General features: G+C 33.5%; 2 protein-coding genes across 3 annotated transcripts; one reads left to right on the top strand and one right to left on the bottom strand.

Annotated features, from left to right (window-relative positions):
• Nucleotides 1-529: 529 nt before the first annotated feature.
• On the bottom strand, nt 530-5,780 carry LOC135617556 (uncharacterized). 2 transcript variants are annotated; one of them, XM_065117902.1, is made up of 8 exons: nt 5,576-5,780; nt 5,415-5,507; nt 5,132-5,327; nt 4,944-4,999; nt 4,784-4,862; nt 4,549-4,687; nt 1,796-1,913; nt 530-996 (listed from the first exon to the last, which is right to left on the bottom strand). In XM_065117902.1, exons 1-8 carry the CDS (start codon nt 5,739-5,741, stop codon nt 809-811), a joined length of 1,035 nt encoding a protein of 344 aa, XP_064973974.1. In that variant the 5' UTR covers nt 5,742-5,780; the 3' UTR covers nt 530-808. The 2 variants fall into 2 exon arrangements, with proteins under 2 accessions (XP_064973974.1, XP_064973975.1); XM_065117903.1 differs by lacking the exon at nt 1,796-1,913 and having other exon boundaries at nt 530-1,000.
• Nucleotides 5,781-9,322: 3,542 nt separating this feature from the next.
• LOC103992198 (GDT1-like protein 5) lies at nt 9,323-19,183 on the top strand. Its single transcript, XM_009411809.3, has 12 exons — nt 9,323-9,500; nt 9,575-9,643; nt 10,580-10,639; nt 10,720-10,767; nt 13,204-13,292; nt 13,396-13,432; nt 13,515-13,562; nt 18,340-18,408; nt 18,494-18,538; nt 18,621-18,682; nt 18,781-18,853; nt 18,947-19,183. The coding sequence occupies exons 1-12, from the start codon at nt 9,480-9,482 to the stop codon at nt 19,019-19,021; spliced, it is 696 nt and encodes a 231-aa protein (XP_009410084.2). The 5' UTR covers nt 9,323-9,479; the 3' UTR covers nt 19,022-19,183.
• The last annotated feature ends 3,629 nt before the right edge of the window (nt 19,184-22,812 follow it).

Raw genomic sequence — 22,812 nt, 5'->3', positions numbered from 1 at the left:
AAACTAGATGCTGTAGACTTTTAGGCCGGCCCGGCTCGGCTCGGGCCGGACCGGTCCGTCCTGTAAGCACACTCGCGGTGTGAGGTTCGCACGATAAAAATATTAAACAATTAACCGAATAAATTACTTAATAACATGAAATCTAATAAAGTTAATGAAGAAATTAAACGAATCAACAACACTGTTTTTATCATACATTAATTTTATGAGATCCTTTAAATGAAGAGCCTTCCAATTATGCTATAAATAAAATAATGTGGGAACCTTATTGATTATTATTAGTAAAAGATATTTTTCGTAATAATATAATATTATAATATCTTGAAAGTGTCAGCTAATTTAACTGATAAAACTTTGACAATACATGATCCAAATTTATGAGTTCACCAAGCCTATCACGTTATGCAATAATGATATATGCAAGATGGCTGCAAAACCCCTTTTATTTAATTGGTCTCCAGAATTGTCTCTCTTCTATCAACAGAATTTACCACAACGGCACATGCAATCAGTCTGGAACAAAAGCAAGAGAAAAAATGTATATAGCTTTCGTTTCCAATAATAGGATTGTTTTGTAGTATTCCAAGAGGAATTCTCAAGAGAAGATCAAACAAATAAGAATTGTTCCTGAGACCAACTCAATTGACAGATGATTGAGGCAGCGAATTAGTTTCTTTTCCACTTTTGAAAGAAACTTTGGATACATTGTCACATAAATTCATATCGACGAATTAAAAGTCATTGGCTCTTGCATGATTGTCTTGATTATCAAATAAATGAGAAGAACAGCTGCTACGATGCCGGTAAGTCATTCAAGAAGCTTGTTACATGTCCCAACCCCAACTGCTGCAGCAAGGTGCCAAGCTGCATGAAGATAGGGCGTTTGAGGAAAGCAATCATCAGCAATGAAAAGTGCCGCACCCAGTAGGGAAGACATTTTGTGTAGGTTGTGTGCCATCCTCAGATTTGGTCTTGTCAATGCTTGTTTGGCAAATGCTACCTGAGAGTAAGCAACAAGACAATCAATATATTAAGCTAACATGGGTCAACTATTTAAACTGTGTACCACAAGAATTTTAGTCAACTTTGTAAAATAGCCTGTAGCATTCGGTCTCTATATGTAAAAAAATTACCATAATTTGCATCCACTATGTGAATATCAGCAACCACTAAGCTAGAAGGCTAGTCATATTTTAGAAAGATACAAGCCAATGGTGCAGATTTTTAACAGTTAATCATAATTATCATCCAAAAATTTTCCAGTATAATAGTTGGTTGCACAATATAAAGTTAACAAGAGTCCATGAAATTTCAGCAGAATCCTATGATCACCGCTCATCCCAAGATCAAACATGTCAAAATGGTATCAATTAATTGACCAAGATAACTTATAAAGTGACAAGCAGAAACCTTAAAAAATTAGCGATTAGAAAGATGTACTTTGTGTTTGTACTTCAAGCTGGTGAAATCAAGCAGCAAACACAATCTTAAACCATGTAGGAAAGTATACAAGACTTCCTAATCTAAAATGCAAAATGTGATGGAGCAACACTTCCTAGTCTAATAGCTAAATTAAATGCTGATTTCCAAGGGGGGTCCATCACCTATAACTGAGCTTATCTAATCCAAATAATGAAATGTTAAGATAAAAGAATACAAGCAATAACAAGCAAAAGATATTTAAACCTTCATTATGTGTAATTAGATTGGCAACACAAAGCAAATATATGGTTTGCATGTACACAAAGATTTGAGTTGCCATGCAAAGTTGCTAATCACAGTAGCTTTTAGTTACTTGCCTCCATTAGTCCAGTGTGAACAGCTGAAACCATCAATGGCTGAATTGGCAAAAGCAATGTGGATGCCGCCATTAAAAGTTTTGGGTTCTCATTTCTGAGTGACCGTGATAGACACTACCAAAATTAAATAATTCACAAGTCACCAAGACAGAGAAGAAAAGTGCATAAAAGAGTATCAAAAAGTACAAACAATCAAGCACTAGAGTGACCAAAAGCTGTTTACGTATATAGACTAAAAAGCATATGAAATCACAAAATAAGCAATCTTGAGTATAATGTATGAGCATGCATTAGTTTAAGAAGAAATAGGTACAAAGTGGGCTAACCATGAGGTAAAACCCTCTTTAATTTACATGCAAAAACTCACAAGCTAAAAAGGATATATATGTGTATATACAGATAAATGAATTAGGTAACGAAACATACACGTTGAAGTAATAGCAGTTAGCACATATGAAAACCACTGTATATTCACTAGTAGATTTCACACCTGATGCAAATGCACATATCATGAATACAATGTGATATCTGAAATGCCATTCCTTTTTATAGCACAATCATAATAAAGATGTGGGCAAAAGCTTTCCCTATTGGCAATCTCATTACTCCTCAAAACCCACCAGAATGTTCTGCCAATACGACTACTAATCACTAGATAACTTATATAACATAATACAATAATCATAATCAAATTAAAGAGATCTCTGAGCTCAATCTTTGCGCCCTTGGTGCAGGCATCTTCCAAAAAAGATAAGTTATGGTGATTTTCAATGTAGGTTAATTTTACTTTGATACCAAACAAATAAGATTTTACCTTCTATCAGATTAAATCAGTTTGAGTAGAAATCCCTTTAAAGATAAAAAAACAAAAAGAAGTAATTATCAACTAATAATAAATCCAGTGTAACAAAGAACACAAAAATCCATGCAACGAGTCTTCATGCCTTACAGAGTTTTGATTTGTAGGGGCTACATATGCCCAAATCTCCAATTTTAATTAGAAATCTAAACAATTGTACGGTAGTCCATCAAATCACACAATGTCACTGAAAATAATAACCAAAGAGGACTCCTAAGATTTCCTGGTACAACAAGTTTTCTAAGGGTCAAAACCTTGGCCCAAAAGGAGCCCCAAAGTCATCTGTACAGACGGCTGGTTTGTGCTCAACGCCTAAAAGTAGGACTCTTGGGTTCTCTCTCTCATATGGGCCTTTTTTCTTCTGAAATAGGATTGCTGGTCCCTATTCTTTTGGTGACTATGACTCGGTGAAGCTAGCTTCCATCTCTAGTCCTTTTATAAAACAAGATATCTGCTGTCCCAATAATCTAATAGTTGTAAACATTTATCTTGAGGCTCTAGAAATGCTCCTACGTCCAAACTTTTGAAGCTTACTGGATAATGGCTTTGAATGACTTAAGCAGGTTATGGATTAGGTCCAATCGTCTCTGTAACACAGCACATACACAATCCAGAAACTAATAAACCAAAGAATATCTCAGAAATTGACATAAAATTTAGTTTTGTCAATTCACATGCTTTCCTTTAGTTTTGCCAATTCACATGTTTTCCTCACATCAAAAGAGATAGGAGTACCATATCAGTAGACACCTAGTGGACATCTTTGTATCCAAGATGTGATATGTTCACAAAGCCACTTGTAAATATAACTGGAGCTTTGGCATGCACTTTACCATGGATTTACTAGTATATCAGAATTATGCTTACAGAAGCATTTCTAAATCTTAACCAGCAGGTGTTTCACATCTGCTTCAGTTTAAAACAAAAAAACAAGTGCATGATCTTGTCTTAATATGAATTGTTATAACAAGTAGATTATAAAAGATATAAAGCCACACCAAAGAACAAGTGAATTAACAAAGACAGAAGGAATTGTTCTATCTCCAAACTTCACCTGCACCAAGCATGACCTTATTTCAAAATTTTGGTTCTTTCTATCCCGAACCACATCCCTTTTCTTTCTCGTAATACTGAGGATGACTAGACTAAAAGAAAAAAATGAAATGAATCAAATCATACGGTCGCACCATCTCTGTAATAGGTAAATGTCTTTCTGACCCACAGCCATGGGAGAGACCAGAGAAGAAACTTCCCTATCAATGGAGCAAGTACAATAAAATTCTTACAGCATCAGTTTAACCCCTCAAGAACTCAACCCAATCACAAGTCGTTGAGATATTCTACATAATACAGATCACAAGAAAATATGAAAATATGAAAACAATTCATCAGGTACTGTAAAATTCAAGCCACATTACAACATGAATGATGGGTTAGCATTAACAACATTTTCAGCACAGAATACTCATCATTTTGTGAAGACAAAGTATAGTTCTACATGTGTATCTCCTAGCAAATGATAAAACACTACAGTAGAATAATGGCTTTGTGTCAGAGAATGGTTGGATTAATAAGAGGGCACAAGGAGGAACCAAGGGGCAAGAAATAGGGAAGGAAGGAGAAGAAAGCAGATATTTAAGTATATTGGGATATACTTGACATTTCTAATTATGAGCGCAGGCAACACATCATCTCTTGAGGTAGTACATGGGGTTGACCACTCAATTTTTTGTAAAATAGCATTGAACTCCTGAGTGGCATGTTATTTAACTTCAATAAGCATGTTATTGAACATACACGTTAATTTAGATCCTTATAAATAGGTTCAATATAGAAAGAAACAAGTCAGTCATTAATTTTCAACCATGATGTTAAGTATCTATTACTTACAAGAGTAGTTGCAGCTATCATTGTATAGTCAGCCCATCTTAGATACTTTCGGAGTACTCCTCTTGAGGAATGATATAGACTAGAAGCAATCCCTACTCCAATTAATGAATTAGCATAGAGTGCAGTGTTTATGTTCTTCCTGGAGAGTTAATTTACAAGTTTTCAGATATTGTAGGAAAGAAGGAAAAAGTAGGTCGGCAAATATTTTTGTTGAGCTATTCTCTTATAAACTTACCTAGGCACCTGCAATCCAAGAACAACAAAAGGCAACGAAGTTAAAACATTGGCAACAGATTCTGTAATGTTCCGATCACCTAATTAAATGAGAAACATTGAGTTTAAGTTATAAATCATACATATGAGTTGATCAGGGAAACTCTCTATCCTACACATACCGTGAAGCGTACAACGAATTGGCCTCAAGCACGAAGGCCTCTGCTGCCATATCCTTCTGGCAACACATAAATCGGTCAGTTGCTTTTTTGTTCTTCGATACCCGATAGTTAGGGTTTTCGCTAGGTGAATGATACGGACAAGATAACCTGGATATGGATTTAATCGATGTATTTGTTATATAACTCACCGGATTAGCAATATTTGGCTCGTCTCAGCAATATCCACACCTCTGCAAGTTGAACGATCGACGCCCTTACAGTGAAGTGCTTTTTCAACTTCGAATGCTGACCTTCCTACCAGCTGCACCCCATGAATCCCGTCTAGTATTCCAGAAGTATTTGAAGGTCCATTGACACCCATGAGGGCAGCCTGTCTTGTGCGGACTGCAATCAAACAGTGCCAATGCCAAGAATTAGAAGACAAAGAAGCAAGAGAGCAAGCAACCCACGGTGAACATAGAACGCGAGAACCTTTAGATGAGAGAAGCACCCGGCCAGAGGATGATCTCGATAAGCAGGCTTTGAGCTCTTCAAGGATGAAAACCTTGATTCCTCCTCCGAGTCCTGCAACAGGTTGTGCTCAAAGTAAGGTCTCAGGATCCTGAGATGAGAAAACAATGATCGATGATCACCTTGACTGAAACCGGCCGTGATCCACCAATGCAAACAAGTATCGGCACGGTCTGAGGCAGAGACTAGATTTGGCTGGGGAGAGATGGGGAAGGGGCCGTTCCTCTGCCAGTTTGGAGCTCCCCATCCGAACGGGAATTTGGGGGGCACATGACACCAAGAGCGCATTCAGAAAAAAGGAATCTTTTGGTGTTAAGCTTTCGGCATATTCCGCAGGAGCAGTGGAATTTGCATTGAATTCTAGAGAGTCTCGCTTTGGGCACCGGAAAATTATTAACCCACAGTTCACCCCGCTCGGGTGACGAAAGGCATCGAACCTGAACCGGGTGCGCTTTCGTCGTATGTCTATTGCTCGTGGGCCCCATTTATCCAATCAGAAGGCGAGTTGGTAGGGGGTAACGACCCGTGAGTATGCGGAAAATGTTGCTCTTTTGGCTGAAGCACCTCAACACAACTGGACCTTTTTCCACCACTGACTTCAAACTTTCTTCTCCACCGAAATGTGGACAGGGAGTGGACCTGTGATAATATCCTGACCTGCACCCGTCGGACCTACTTGCACTCGGTGTTTTGCGTGGATTAAATGGCTTTTATTGACTACTCTGTCCGCTTAGATTTTCGAACATCAAGCTTGCATTGAAATGACACTCAAACCAAGATCGATTCCAACATATTATTATTTCGTCAATTCTAACCATGAACTATATATTACACGTATGAGTTTTCGATTAGAATATTTTATTTTGTTTGACAGCTTGATTGATTACAACATGAAAATGAGTTATCATGATATGGACATGACTTAACCAGATAATACAGTATTTGCTAAAAATAGTCATTCTATCAAGCGAAAGAAGCAATTCAATTGATTATCTATATAATAAAAATGATCAAGAAGCACTTATAGAATTTTTTTCAGTCAAATATGTCAAGGCTAATTATTATGTGAATTTAATTAAGAGAAAATACTGCTGAATCCGATTCCACTAACAAATCATAGCGAATTTGATGATTCGTTATCACGTGCATCACATTGTCATTATTGGAACAAGAATAAGCCTTTTTAGTACACATATTACAGCTAAATAATCTTAAATAATAGGGTGAATTTATAAAAAAAAAGCTATGTCGTTGAGAATTTTTTTTAGAATATCTCACCTTTAAAAAAATCCTCACACAACACTCTAATTAATATGAAAAGATTATTTTAATCTTGCTTCATCTAATCTACAACCACCCCTATTTTGAGTGGATCTCTTCGTTGAATGATAGAGGTGAAGCCTTTGTAACCATCATCATCACCTACAATACCCCTCATTGTTGGTCATATGTCGCTAATTGTAAAAGGATCACGTAGTCTCCTTGCACCCTCTTCTCACCATCGATTATTTGTGAGAAAGGAGCAGACGTGCCCTTATTGTTGATCACTAGCGAGGAAAAGAAGAAGGCGAGCTATCAATCTTTATCATTGGTTAAGGAGGCCACACCTCTATTATTAATCCATCATGGGTCATTACGCCTTCATCATTAAATGGGTCAAACATAGGAAGGTGAAAGACAATGGCTATGAAAACTAAATAGTTATTTAAAAAAAATACTCTGCCAAAATATTTTAAAGATGAGACACTATCTAGAAAATTTTCAAACTTAGATACTTCTTTCAAAATTTCATCCATAATACTTACTATCACCCCAAACAATTAACTAATATTTTAAAAATATAAAAGTTATATGTATATATAGGCAAGGAAATCGAATATATATACATATAATTTTTTTCCAGCAATTAAGGTTATTTCCGTTACATATTTGGTGAAAGAAGATAAATGTATATTACAATTATATGTACTGCACTCGAGAATTTTGTGCGATACGTGACATTTTGTCGCGCACGAGATATTAGATAGAGAAAGCTCAACGCTCGCCATTATTCTACTTGAAGTCATATAAGTAATTAAACATTTAAAAATATAGGAAAAAGACGTATTTTTTCTAGTGAGATCACCGGTGAAAGCGTGGACTTGTCCTTTCCACTCGTCGCAAGCGAGTGGACTCAGCGACACGTGACTCGTCTCTCCTCATAGGACACGTGGCATGTAGCATGACTGTAATATAACACGATAAAATGCAAATGGACCTTGCCGTTCAAGCTCGAGGGGAGCACATCCATTCATCTAAAAATCCATGCTCACCGCTTCCAAAGTTGCCCTTTCCTTTGAATATTGATTTTTGATTTGATTTTTCCCACATGAGACTCCACTTTTTTTTTTAATTGGATGATTTTTAAAGTAAATACTCATATATTTTTATACATTTCAATTCATATCCTTTTATTTTTTAAATAGTATTCTTAATTAAAAAATATGAAATATCTCCCAAAAAATTATTCCGTCAAAATTTTATCCTTTTTTAATCAGTTTTAAACTATATTTTCATTTGACTTATTTATATTATTTTTTTTAATTTATAGTATTTTTATCGATGTTCTAAAAATATCTATTAAAAAACACTATAAGTAATTTTATATCAAATATTTTTGGTTGTTATTGCTCGTAGATCATTATGATTTTATACTTTTTTAAATTTATAATAAGTTAGGATGAGATTAGGAGTTCATTTGAATCATGTACGCCATTTTGAAGTTAATTTTACATGTTTTTATCATGATAGCCAAAATACTATAATAAGATATTTTTTTATTTGAGCGATATTATTCATAAATTATTATAAATATATATTTAAATTATAGTATAATATATGAAGTAATTTTTTATATCTTTTGATTCTATCTGACTTATTTATAATGTTTTTAATAAGTTTTATAGTATTTTTTTGTTGTGGTGTCCAAAATACTATGACATATAAAAAACATGGTAACAAGCCAAAACATTATAATAGATGAAATTTTTTTAAAGAAATAATATATATTTTTAAATTAGGAAAACTGTTTGAGAAAAAAAAAGAAAATATATGTTTCGATTGAAAAATACCTAAAATGTGAATATTTCCTAGCAAATCACTCTTTCTACTATACTCCTTGCACATGTAAATATTATAACTATGCATAGTAAATATTTATAATAGAATTGCAATCCTCGATCACTTTACTGTTCAGCTTCCATCACGTCTTAAAAAATTATCATATTTATATATATACATATTATATATATTTTTTAGGAAACTATTGCAAATAAATTCGGCTAATGAATAAGTACGTAATTAACCATTTACGTGGAACATTTTCTTCAAAATTCCTATTGTAACTTTTTCGTGCGAGGTAAATACTTGGAAAAGATCTCTTGAATTGGAATAACTCTCAAAAATTAAAATTGCCGACGTTGGTGCGTGCAAAAAGTCGCAGGTAAAGGCGTGATCGGAGGCATCAGTGAGGCTCATCGGTGAACCACTTGTGGGACCACTCGGAGGCCAATAGAATCGCAGGTAGTCATAGAGTAGACAATGAATGGGTAAAGGAGTATTTTGAATGAGGTGCAACGTGGTCTATACCGATTGGAGGACAAAACAGCCGAGACAACACTCGAGGAATATAACATCACGTTGATACGACAAATCATTTCCCACTTCTTCGCTAATTTTAGCTGCACCTTTTAGTTCTACCCGCAGGTTGCTTACACCCCTGCGTGGCGATCTGTGAGTCAACGCTGGCCCACGTGGATCCCATGGTGTAGGCGTCGAGGCGTCGTTAAAAAAAGGACTTTGTTACTTTTTTCATTTTTTAAGGGCCAGCAAAAACGACCCAACCACCGAGCCGATTCGTGAACACCATCCGCTCGGCAAGTTTCGGCTGCGTTGGCCGCGATTCGCCCTTCCTATATATATATATATATTATCAATTCTCGTTTTCCAATCGAATCGAGCTCCGCTCCGAAGACACTGGCGAAGGAAATGGGGTTGTCTCTCATCGAGGTACGCGCTTCCTGATATGTATGAAGATGAGAGTTGATGATGATTGCTTAACCTTTTCTTGTGCGATCGATCAGGGGTTCACTAAGTCGCTGGCCATGACAGTGCTCTCCGAGATCGGGGACAAGACCTTCTTCGCAGCAGCGGTGAATCTTTATTCCTTGAGTTCCTTTTATGTTGGTCTTAGATCTGGGATTAGTGCCTCTTTGATTCTTAGACTGCAATTTCTGATTTGGTACTGCAACTTGAATGCGATATGATTGAATCGAAGTTGGAACTCGATATCATTGTTCGAGCTATTGTTCTTGGAGTCTTGGGCTTTAAATGCATGCGTTAAGTCTAAAATCACCCTAAGTTCTCCTGGTTTTTTGTTGACCAATTTGGTCTGGGATTCTTTGACTATTTCACGGGCTGATACATCTACCAAATGCTCATACGGGAAAGTCAACTCCTGGCTTTAGTAAGAAGTTGAAGTCAGTTGTTCAGATATTAGTAAAGATCTTTTGCTCCGATCAGGTGTTGATTGATATGGTGTGGGACTATATTAATATTATCCAAGATAGGACAATAGTTCTTGTTTCTATTCTCTTTCTCTATCCTACAACATCTTTAGGAATTTAACTAAAGATCTGCCTTGGCCGAAGCCCCTGTCCAATCCATTGGTTGCACACACTCTGCTACCCTGCTGTTTCTGTCATTGTAATTCTTTGATTGGATATACTTTAAGCAAGACCATGGAGTTGCTTTATATTTCATCTACTGAATCACATTTATCAAAGTCCATAGAGTCTGACCAATAATAAGTCCATAGAGCACAGTTTGACATAAGAATCTCTTCTCAATACCCGGGGGCATTATTTTTATCTATTTTAAAATTTTCTGATATTTTTTCGTCTTTTACCGGATGGCTGAACTGCCTGTTTATAGTGCAACTCTTGTATGTTTTGCCTTGTTTCAATCATTATCACCTGAGACTTATATGATGCTTATATTCTTAAGTTCGGGAAGATGGATTCTGTTATTCTGTAACAGTCTGAAGGCTGAACAATGATTTAATTAACACTGTATATTTTCTATTTAAGATCTTGGCAATGCGTCATCCTCGGAAGCTTGTTTTATCAGGTTGTTTAACAGCCTTAATTGTGAGTTCCTTGCCTTAATCTTTACCTTTATCAAGCTGTAACTATGTATGCCTTTACATACATTCTGGGCGACACTATAGGTCATGACTATTCTCTCTGCATCTCTTGGTTGGGCTACCCCAAATCTGGTAAGCTGTTCAAGATATAAGAATCGTTACTTCTGCAATTTTAAACTTCTGTTTTTTGATTTGTATTCCATTCATTGTGTGATAGTTATGTTGAGACATTCATTACATGTACTGTAGCAACTCACCAGTGAGATAGATCCTTGGGTTTTGCTAGTTTTGTGGAAATTGCTACTAGTTCTCTAGTGAGTTGGATGTATTTGATTTTACAGCAATTGGATGTATTTGATTTTACGGCAATTTAATGTAAGATATTTCTCATCTCTTTCTTTTTTGTGTGTGATGTGTTGTTATGCACGAGACACTGTTGTGATCCTTCTAATCATAGGTGTGACTCTGATGCATCAGTATGATTCCAAGTAATCTTTATTTTCTGTTTTCTTTATTTTTCAGGTTTACAAGCCCAGAAATGCAGTCCAAATCCCTTGTATGTCATAACCATAAACCATTGACCCTAAAAATATTGAAAATCTCACAATAGTCTGAAATTCTTTCTTAGTCAGTTTTAACCATCCTAAAACCTTATATATTTTGATGAATCTCATGTTGCAATGTACCAAGAAATTGATAATGCTCATCCTGATGGGTACTGATCAGTTATCACTTACAAGGATCACAATATAAAGGTCCCATTCCTTAAAGGACTTTATCCAAGTGAAGATTTTTTCGATCTCCTCATCAGGATACCTTCATGTATTCTCATATTAAATAGAAAATTACAATCTAAAACCACACTTTTGAGTGGAAACCATGAACTGTCCCAAGCCATATTGGGAGTGATGTGGTCAAAATTTAACCACGTCGCACTTGTCTTACCAAAATCCCTTTTCTTCTTTTGTTTATAGAAATCATTTGTCGTGGTCTATTTGACATTCTAATGGGGGATGTCATGAGGTCAAATGTTATATCATTGATATCTGATGTTGGTCTCCAGCCAAATAATCTAGAAAAGCCCCTAATGCACTCTATTAAGGGCTAAAATGGTGCTGATCACCTCATATTGGCACTCTTAATTATCTCAAAAGTACCACCAACTTAATTATCACTTATTATCCTCATATTGGAAGTCCTGACTAACATGATGGGTTCAAGGAATTCAAAAAATGGTTGCTTAAATGCCTGCCTATCAAGTTCATTTATCTGTTTTCTCAAGAGACCTTAGTGCATCTGGTCACATCATGAGATCCATCGGTCATCTACTACTTTTTCCTTGTTATTCTTCCATCATGATTGATGCAGTCATAGTGGATGTATTGCTTATAATAATGGTGTTTCAAGTTGATGAGCATGCTACTTTGTTGGACTACAATGATACAGAGTAGCCAATCTATAGCATTTTTCAGTTTAGAAACTTTAACTACAATGATATGGAGTAGGGTGTAATCTAAGCATGAAATAAGTCTTAAACAAGCTCTAAGCAAGAAAAATAGACACAAGAAAAAGATGGCAAGGTTCAGATTTATCTTGGATTTGATAAAAATAACTTCCTTGAGAGGAATCAACATTTCTATATTGTTACATTTCATGTTTAACAGATACTACTGTCTGATGAATCTGAGTTCATTTCAATCTCCTTTTCTCAATTTTAGTTAAATCACTGTACTGCTCCTTTGAATCAATGAGTACTCACAGTGATTTATTATTTCATAGATGTACATAGTGCCAAAATAACATTCAATGCCATGCATCTAATGATTAATTATTATATAAAAACCATGAAGATGATTTGCTACTGACTACTGCATTGTAGCCAATCATTCAATTCTAGCTGTTGATGTTTGACAGTAGTACCTAAGCTACAAGAAATTGAGACTTCTGAGGGGAACATGGATTTTAGCATGATCTATTGGTTTTCTGAAAATCATTTTTTTTTGGTAATACTAGGTGCTATGTAATCATTCTAAAAAGTTACTGCTGAAGCTTGGTTTGAATCATAGTGCACTCTGGTTTTGTGTGGGTAACTGCTGTCATAAAATTCATGACAGATAATTATCAGTTTTTATCTGCTGTAGAGATTCATATATTTGACTAAGGTGCTTGCCATATATTAAAGTAATTATAGAACTTGATATTCCTGAAATAACTAGAAGAAGCTCATTCTTAACATAGTCTTTGACTCTGTCCAAGTTGATACATTTTTGGTAGCAATAATCTGGTTTTCTCAGAAATGAATGATAAAATGAAATTGTAACATATGTTGCTTCATATTTTGTGTCATTGTACTCATTACCTCAAGGATCAATTAGGCTATCTGTGCTGGTTTCCAAGACTTGCTGAATAGGAATTAGGAAGTTCTGCTTTTGTCAATTTTATTAAATATTTTCCATATTTTCATATTTGCATAGTTGTTCATTATTTTATAATAGAAAGTCACCAGATCATGCTTCTGTCTCTTATCTTTTTCTCATACATGCTAAGAATGGGGTTGCACTTGAACAGATTTCTCGTAGATGGTCGCACCATTTAACAACTGTGTTATTCTTTGGATTTGGGCTTTGGTCATTGTGGGAAGGATTTACAGAAGAAGGGTATGGTTATCTTTCTACCTTATCCTCAAACGGTTATCTTTCTTGCTTTATAATTCATATCAGGTTTCTGAATAGTACGAAAACCATTGCCGTTTTCCTTTAGGGAGGCTGAAGAATTGAAAGAAGTAGAAGCTAAATTGGTCAGTTGAAATAATATAAAGTATTTGCTCTTTTATCTATTATCATGGATAAATCTTTTTCTAAGTTTCTTCATCCATTTAGAACGCTGATTGGAAGGCTGAAACTGGAAGCAACAAGGGAGATTCTAAGGTAATTTGACATCTAATTTGACGTCTGCATATTTGTCTATATGTTGATTTCTTGAGTCTTAAACATCTAACTTTCAAGACAGTTCTTCATTTATCTGTTCAGCTTACTGAAAATATACATCTAAAAGTTCATGACTCAAAATCAAATAACTAATGCTTCAGAATTGATAAACATGTGTTGCTGGTGCCTTCCTGTGTAGCTGTCATATATTAATTTCTTTGTATTTAATGAAAATGACTAGGATTAAGGTATTTAGGCTTGTGCATACAGTGTACACATCTTATGTGTTCACCAGACATTTAATTTTCTAGACTATGTTTTCATATTCTTCCTGTGGATATATGTGAAACTTGATAGAAAAGTAATTAAAAATATAGCATAGATGGGCACATGCTTCTTTTTCATTTATGTTTTATCATTTTTAACATTAACCATGGTTAGGAGATAGATACCAGTTCGACGAAGAACCAGGCCGTGAACTAGCCATTTTCTGGATCTGGTTCAAAGTTTTTAATTAAAACTTATAAAATATATCAAACCTGCCTTCTCTCTCATTGTCTCTCTCTTAATTGCAACCCCTGAGCGCTCTCTCTCTATATTGATCGATCAATTGATCAACCATGACACCTGAGCCTTGGGTATAGGGCATGTCATCGCCACCCACTCACTTTCTGCTTGCCTTTGCTGGTCCACTCGTCATCCAGTACTACTGGGACTCTTCTTCTCTTCTCTAATTCTTCTCATCCTCCTCTACTCTTCTTCTCCTTATCCACATCCTCCCTTCTTGATACTGCAGCATATTTTTTTTTTCAACAAAAATAAATATATTAAGTTAACATAGATCTGGTAAAGGATCCGGGCAAATTGTTATACAAAAGGGAGCAAAGTTCTGTAGGAAAAGAAGCCTCCCACAACAAGGAGAGATTTGAATCCTAGCATTTCTAGCAGGCCAATTGGCTGCTTGATTACATTCCTTATAACAATGAATCACATTAAAAGTGATAAATTCCTGTAGAAGAATCTTGATATCAGCTGTAGTGTTTGAAATAGACCATGGTGTATCATTGTTGGTGATCAGCAGGTCTTGAAGAACCTTAAGAGTCTGTTTCCAATTGCAAATGAGTGATTTTTTTTGTGATTGCAGTTTGTAATCCCAATTTGATTGCTAAAGCTTGACATTGAAGGTCAGATTTGTTGTCTATGCAATTTTGTCCAGCAGCACAGAAATTTCCTTCATGATCTCTAATAATGTATCCAATGCCTCCATCCTGCAAAAGAGAGGCTCCATCAGTATTCAGTTTGAACCAGCCTACAGGTGGTTTTTACCAATGAAGTATAATAGTATTGCTCATTTTAGTCCCTTTAGACAATATAGATCGAGCATAATAGCTAGTATGAGATACAGCTTCTGACCAGGCCCATTTTATAAAAGGCACTTTTTTATTAAAGAGGGCTTTTTTGTATCTTCCAAATAAACCAAAACTGGTTTACTATAGCTGTTCATAGCAGTTTTCCCAATCCCAAAAGTTCACCATCTTTTAACCAATCTCCCAAATCCGAAAATTGTTTGGGTAAAACTGATATCAAAATTTTGTTGCCATAGATCCCAAAGTTGGGAAGTGAAGGAACAGTGGTAGAATTGATGATCAATAGATTCACCGGTGGTAAGACAAAGGGGATATTGGATTGAATAGTAAGCTTAAAACGTATAAGTCTGTCTGCAGTTGGTAAACGTTTGTGGAGTAGTTTCCAGCAGAAGATTTGAACCTTTGTGGAGTGCTAGCAACGCTCAAGTTTGGATGGATGCAATAAATGATATGCACCTTTTGAAACAGGTTTTCCAAAAGGATGGGCCTTCCAGATCCATTTATCATCACAATGGACCTGAGCAAAATCTAAGGCTTCAATAGCAAAAACCAAGTCAGGCATGCACATATCCAATAGCAAATGGGTATTCTAGCTACTAGATTGGATCAGCACATCAACCTTACAATCTGCAGGCAATAGATTAACATTAATATAAAGAGGTAGCCAGTTGAGAAGGATCCATGGATCCTTATAAAATTCAGTGTTATAACCATTCCCTCTGTGTTTAGAGAAACCCTCTTTTGATTCAGACATTGCTTGAACGAAGAGTTTCCAACTACAACTTATATTTTTAAATTTGGGAATGCTCCAAGGATGAATCGTTCCATATTTAGAATGTAGGGTATTACTCTAAAGGGTATTATCTTGGTTTAGATTGCGATTAATACAAGAGGCATATAAAGCAAGGATTGAAATTTTGTATCATACCGGAGTTTCGAGCTTCGCTCAGTATGATACACCTAATTTAGGTGTAAAATCCTCCAAAAACATTTAAAAAAAAAAAGGTTAGGATAGGGTTTTTAAGTTAGAAATAAATATAGTAATAGTATAAGTTTAGAAAAATCAATATAAATTAGGTAAGAATAGTATCACATATCTTTTTCAGACTTTGAGGAATAGCTTTGTATAAGGTTCGTATTTTGGTCCGTTATGGATTGCTCTTTTGTAAATATTAAAATATATACAGAAAATTATTTGAATTATCAATTTATAAATCATTGCTTTGTAGAATTTAGGAGGTTTAAATGTAAGAAAAAATGAGTCTGAGGTAGTTTAAGAGAGTGTGAGAGTCAAATGAAATGAAATAGGGGAGAAATGAGTTTAAAACCCATGAGAAATGATCGTTGGAGCACTGTTACAAATCGGTAACAGTAGAAATCGATCGTTACTGAGCTGTGCCAAGTAGTAACGATCAAAATCGACCATTATCGAGCTGTGTCAAGCGGTAATGGTCGAAATTTTGACCATTACCGTCCGATATACCCTCGTATCATCTGATATTGCGCGATATTAAGCGTTCTGCCTGGTTGCGTGCGCTCCGTATATCGTTATGTTGTCGAACCGGTATGTACCGCTCAAAATTAAAAATTGTGATGTAAAGTATATTTGAAATAATTAATATCATGAAGGTTAAGGCCACCACCTTCCTCTTTACTGGAGGTTATTGTGTTCCTATTTATGAGATGTAGACCTTTAGATTGAGATGAGTTTTTCCAAAGGAAATTTTTTCATCAAGGTTTTATTTTTTTAAACAAAGTATCATGCATCAAGGTAACACTTAAAGTGTGAATGGGAATTGAGTTTAGGACTGATTTAATTAATATAATTCTGTCAGCTTGAGAAAGGTGGTAACAATACCAATTACCAAGTTTTGCCCTAATCTAACTAAGGATTTCTTTGTGAGTTGATGAGGTGACCCTTCAAGGGACAATTTTGCCACCTAAATATTTAAAAGGGAAAAAACCATGTTTGAAACCCAATGTTGAGCAAGCCTGATGATTTATGGAAGATCTAGAAGCTGACTTAGAAAAGAATATTTCTGATTCAGAGAAATTAATACGTTGATTAGTAATGCGTTCGTAATCTCTAAAGATTTTCGTAATTGTTAAACAAGATTTTGCATTTGTCCTAAAGCATAGTAATAAGTCATCTGCAAACATAAGATGACTAATTTTGTATTTAGGCCCAAGAGAAAGGGGGTAAGTTGTATTGTTCTTGTTGCTTGATTTATCATATTTGTAAAAATTTGAGCAAGAATATATAGATAGGGTGACAAGGGGTCACCTTGTCGAACCCCACAGTGGCAAGAAAAAGATGAAGAGATTTCACCATTAATAAGACAAATAAAGCTCAGTAAAGAAATGCAAGCTTGAATCTAATCTAAAAATTTAGAGGAAAATTCATGGAGGATATAGTTTTTAAAATTGCAGTCCAAGATAATCTATCAAACCCTTTTTCAAGATCTAGTTTAACTATGACAAGAGGGTTTTTACCTTTGGAAGAATATATGGTGTAAGTAGTTTCTTATACAATAAAAATATTATTACGTATGCTATGACCAGGGAGTTACTGCATCATATACTAATATACCATGTGTCAATATGCCAATATGAACTGGACCTGTACTAGTCCGGCTAGTGATAGGTACAGATCTGGTGCCCAAGATTTTAAACCTTTTGATTTGGCCAAGATCTGTTGGCTTTCTTCTTTCCTTCTTTGTCATCTTATCATTTACATAATTTTTAATCAAGTCAATTCACTTGCGATTGTGGAACTATGCCTGTGCTACTTTGCTGGCCATGTTCTTCTCAAATAGCAATTGCAGCGTTAAATCAAATATTTTAGAAGGCACAATTTCAGTTTGTTTATGGCCAAACATACGGTTATTTCAAGACGTTTCTAGTCCTAGTTATTTTTCCATACATTTAATATTGTCTGCAAAAGTTAAAAAAATTTATTCTAACAATATTTCATCAGTACATAGAGTTTACTGAACCCTTAAGGAGAATTTTATTTTTTCTGATCTCGAATTACTTAACATGAATCTGTGACCACCATGTACAACTAATGGCTTCTTGGTACAATGGGTGTCTAAGGTTCTTCTGCAATTTTGATGCTGACAGATGTCCTTGTACAGTGTGAATATATTAGTTAGTTTTAGTGTAATTGTTTCATATTCATCAAATATGATTTTACAAGAATTCCAAGTTAATCTCAATTAAGAACTCTGAACATAACACATTGAGAAATTACCGAGACTACTTGATTCCTAAGTCCCATGGCATCTCCATTTTACGAAATTGACAAAATCAGATAAACACAACAGTCAATTTCCCCGTATTACTAGATTCCAGTGTTTTAAGCTGCTGCCTGGAAGAGATTATAATGTAAATGCTTTTGCCATAATCAGGTGAGGGATGACTTAAAGAAACAACAGAGGCCATTTCTAACTCAGTTCTTCTCGCCGGTCTTCCTAAAGGTAATTGTTTTAGTTACAAGACTAAATTAATCAAAAAAATGTCTTGTTTTGTCATGCGAACCGTCCTGCCACTTTGATAACCCAGGCATTCTCCATCACTTTCTTCGGCGAGTGGGGTGACAAGAGCCAGGTAACTCGTGGTTAAATGTGATTAATCTTTTCCTCGCATCGACTGGGTATGGTTACTCAATTCAGCCATATGTATTTCTCAGATAGCTACAATCGGGTTGGCCTCTGATGAAAACCCATTTGGTGTGGTTCTCGGGGGCATCGTGTATGGCATCCATTCCTCAATTCTCATTATATGTGGGTTCATTTCATTCATTCAGCCCAACGGCTCAGTTTGGATTTGCTTCGTTTATTTTGATGCAGCGGACAAGCATTCTGCACCACAGCAGCAGTACTTGGAGGAAAGAGCTTGGCGTCCCAGATATCAGAAAAAATGGTAAGCAGCTGTCCTCTCTTTTCCATTATTACTGAAAGTTCCAAAACACAACACTATCGTTGGAGTTGATGCATACTTTAATCCGATTCATAGGTTGCACTCTCCAGTGGCGTACTTTTCTTAATATTTGGTCTGCTTTCCTTTCTATCAGTAACAGGAGAGTCATGAATCCTGACTGCTCCACAATTTCTTTGAACTTAAATGTAGTTGATCATATATATCATCCTCCATTATGTTCAATGAGCCACGGAGAATCTATGGTAGAACTGTTAGCATAAAACTGTTATATCTTTTATGTGATGCAAAAAAAAATTTATGCTTTTTATGATATGTACCTTTTGAAAGATACTGTGTTTATATTCAAAATCCGTTGTTAATTTAAAAAAAAAAATTGGACTCTCCTTCTTTTCTCTTTCTTTACTTTTATAAAACCACTTAGATTGATAGATTAGAGAGGGTTGAGAGAGAAACTGTAATCTCTCAACTATATCCTCCATGACGTGCTTCCCATAGAGGTCTTGTATATTATTAAGAGAGTTTCTCCCATCAAAGGTATCCCCTAAGGAATTATACTATAATATAATTTTCTTTTCTATTCGACAATATCTGTTTTCAGAATCTAATTAGTTTTATTATATATCTTATCCAATTATATAGAGCCACATATTCTAACATTCTCTTACTTGGCTCATTAATGGGTAAGATAAAAAAAGACTTAAAATCAAAAATAAATTAACAAAATTTATGTGAAAAATTTTTTACTTAATTAGATTTTAAAATTTTAAAAAACTATCTACACAAATAAATTTTAAAAATAGGCTAATAAATTTAATAAATATAATAATATTATATTAAGTCTGATTAACAATATGAGTCATTGCGGTTGTATGTTATCAATGTCACACTTCCTTCTATATATCACAATACTATTAGTCTTTCCAAATGTAATTCAAAATGACTCTTGTAATTTGTATTGTCAAAACAATTCTATCATCACATTCAATCATGTACATTTATAACTGTGAACATGATAATAGAAACAAATAACTTTAAGTACGTAAGTAAGAATATTAATTATAGTGTTCATTAAAACATGCATTACTATATTCTTTATGAGTTGCTCATAAACCCAATCAATACAATAGAACTCAATTAATTAATTAACATTGGATATTTTTGGACTCTTTTTCTTTAACCATCAAGTATTTTATATAATAATGCATAGAGATGCAATAGTATTTGTCATTCTTAAAAAAAAATTTAGTACGATGTCACAAAATATCTTTAGCGACTTAGCAATTGAGTCTGACATACCGAGTCTTGAGATAAAATTTTGTAGTCATAAAATTTAATCGGTAGCCTCAAAACATATTATAAAATTAATTTATATTATTAATAATATAATAATAAATTATCTCTCTAATTGATATAAATATTAACCACAATGTGGACTTCTTGTTATCAAGGTAATTTATATAATCACCATATGAAAAATACCATCATTTCAAGCCGATATAATTTAATATATATGAGCGTGTAATGCTTTGTCCTTTCTAGATATCTTATTACTTTCTTTGCGGTCAGTGTTTTTACTTTTGGATAACTCCAATATATACTTAATATTTTAACTGTAAAACTGATATATAGTCCGACACAAGTTTGAGCAGACTTCCAACTATGTATATATAAAGAATACTTTCTTTCTCTGATTCTTTTCAAAACATTTTAAAGCATTTATTTTTTGACTAAAATTTTACTTCTATGATTTGTTAATTAAATCATTTAAAAATTTGGTCAATATTTCTTTTCTAAGATAATCTTAATAATCATTAAGATTTATCCCTAAATAACTCAATGTTAATAAGATGCCTCATTCATATCAATCATTTTAAAATTCTTGGTGATAAATTTTTTGATTTAGTATAATAAACCAAGATCACTATTGATAAATAAAATATTATCCATATATAAGACTAATATAATAAACTTACTCCAATTGATATACAGATCAATAGTATTTTTCTTAAATCTGAAGAAAAAAAGTAATGATATCAAGAATCTTTAAATATCATTATCTTGAAGCCTGTTTAAGGTCATAAAAGGATTTCTAAATTTGCATACTAAATTTTATATTTCTTTTATTTTCTCTAAGAATTATTTAGAGTAACCCATATAAAGCTAGATCCTTAATCAAAAATTTGTTTTCATATTATTATGATATAACTCAAACCTATAATGAGTCATTAATATCATGACGATTCTTAATGAGTTTATTTAAAAACTAAATATGGTTGAAACATTCTTTATGAGTAAAACTTTTAACCATAAGTTTGACGATATTATTCTTTAAATCATATTTTTTTAATAGACTCTTTTATAATTATTAAATAATTTAACGAATTCATCATACATTATTCTGGTTATTGATTTTAATTCTTCTTTTATTGTATCATATTATTTTTTAGAATCATTATCTTTCATTCTGATTCTTATATCATAGTATAATTCTTGTAGATATACTACATAATAATAATAAATGATAAGATTTCTTTCCCTTTAAGATATTCACTATTAATTTGGTTGTTCTATAAGACCATTAATAGTGATATCAATATAATGTGGGTGTTTAGTAATATTATTTTGTTGTTCACCTTTATCAAATTATTTAATAATTTGAGTAACAATAATCTCTCCAAGAATAAAGGAGTATCAACCTATATCTCCTCTATATCAAAATTAAATTTTAAGAGTTTTACTTCCACCGATTCATTATTTTATAGGAATCTTATATTACCATATTTAACTATTCTCGTATTATGATTAGGACAATAAGATATATACTATTTTGAACTTTTCTAAATAAATAATAAAATATTTAAAAATAGTTATTAAATCTAATTTTTTTTATGTGAGTTGAAGATCTTTTTCTCTATAGGACAATTCTAAATTTGTAAATATCTTAAGTTAGGTTTCCTATCAGTCCATATCTTAAAAAAAGTCATGTAATTTATTTACTAGGAACACATTCAAGATATACTTAGTTGTCCTTAGAACTTCTTCTCACATTGATTTGGGTATAAAAGAATAACTTATCATACTCCTAATCATATCTATAAAAGATGATTATACCTTTCAGCATTCATATTATGTAATACATCTGGTAAATCATATTAAACACATATATCTTATTTTTCTAATAATCTAGCAAAAAAATTATCATTATAATTGGGTTCATCATAAATACTATAAAATTCATCACTCTTATCAGATATGATAATCTTGACTTTTCTATCTAATTGTCTCTTGATCTCATTCATGTATACTTCAAGAGTGTTAATGGTTTGAGACTTTGTATGATTTAGATGTATATAATCATATCTCAATAGGTTATCTATATGATGATAAAATGTCTCTCTTTAATGAGACAAAAACATAGAGTGTCCCACAGGTATAAAGCATAATCTTAAGGAGTTTATGAAACTATATTTTATTTTAATATTTAATTATATGACCGTTATAAATTTAAGATTCACATTAATTATGTATAGACTATTATACATAATTTAAATATTAATTTTTATTGAATTACACTAGTTTACCACCACTAAAAGAGAAATAATATTTTAACAATTCTAAGTAAAGAATCCAAATTTTTAGAATTATAAGAACATAGTATTCATTAGTAACATATGTTGACGCGTCAAATTAATCCACCGAGTATTAGAAAAATAATTTTATAATATTTGATTTGAACCCTATAAAGGTTATACTTATATCTTTTAATTTTAAATCAAATCTTATAGTTCTTCTTCACCTAACTTTCCTTGCTACAGAAGTAACATTTTATTATGAAGATATTCTTTTATGAGTTTATATAGTAATTATAAACTTAAGTGACTTACACTTCATCCTTATTTCTAGTGTTATCCATGAGTTAGTACTCAAAATATTATGAATCT

This window comes from Musa acuminata, chromosome BXJ2-7 (assembly GCF_036884655.1).
Source record: "Musa acuminata AAA Group cultivar baxijiao chromosome BXJ2-7, Cavendish_Baxijiao_AAA, whole genome shotgun sequence".
NCBI lineage: Eukaryota > Viridiplantae > Streptophyta > Magnoliopsida > Zingiberales > Musaceae > Musa > Musa acuminata.
Note: the sequence above shows the minus strand (reverse complement) of the source record. Positions and strands in the feature narration are given on the sequence as shown.

Bases quoted from the DNA above. Each gene is read 5' to 3' on its own strand.
- LOC135617556 (XM_065117902.1), bottom strand. From the start codon at position 5,741: ATGCGCTCTTGGTGTCATGTGCCCCCCAAATTCCCGTTCGGATGGGGA. The intron at 4,863-4,943 runs GTATGTGTAGGA...TCATTTAATTAG, and splicing joins AATTCGTTGTACGCTTCACG to GTGATCGGAACATTACAGAA. The intron at 997-1,795 runs GTAACTAAAAGC...ACTCTCAGGTAG, and splicing joins CACTGGACTAATGGAGGCAA to CATTTGCCAAACAAGCATTG.
- LOC103992198 (XM_009411809.3), top strand. From the start codon at position 9,480: ATGGGGTTGTCTCTCATCGAG. The intron at 18,539-18,620 runs GTAACTCGTGGT...TGTATTTCTCAG, and splicing joins AGTGGGGTGACAAGAGCCAG to ATAGCTACAATCGGGTTGGC. The intron at 18,854-18,946 runs GTAAGCAGCTGT...TCCGATTCATAG, and splicing joins CCCAGATATCAGAAAAAATG to GTTGCACTCTCCAGTGGCGT.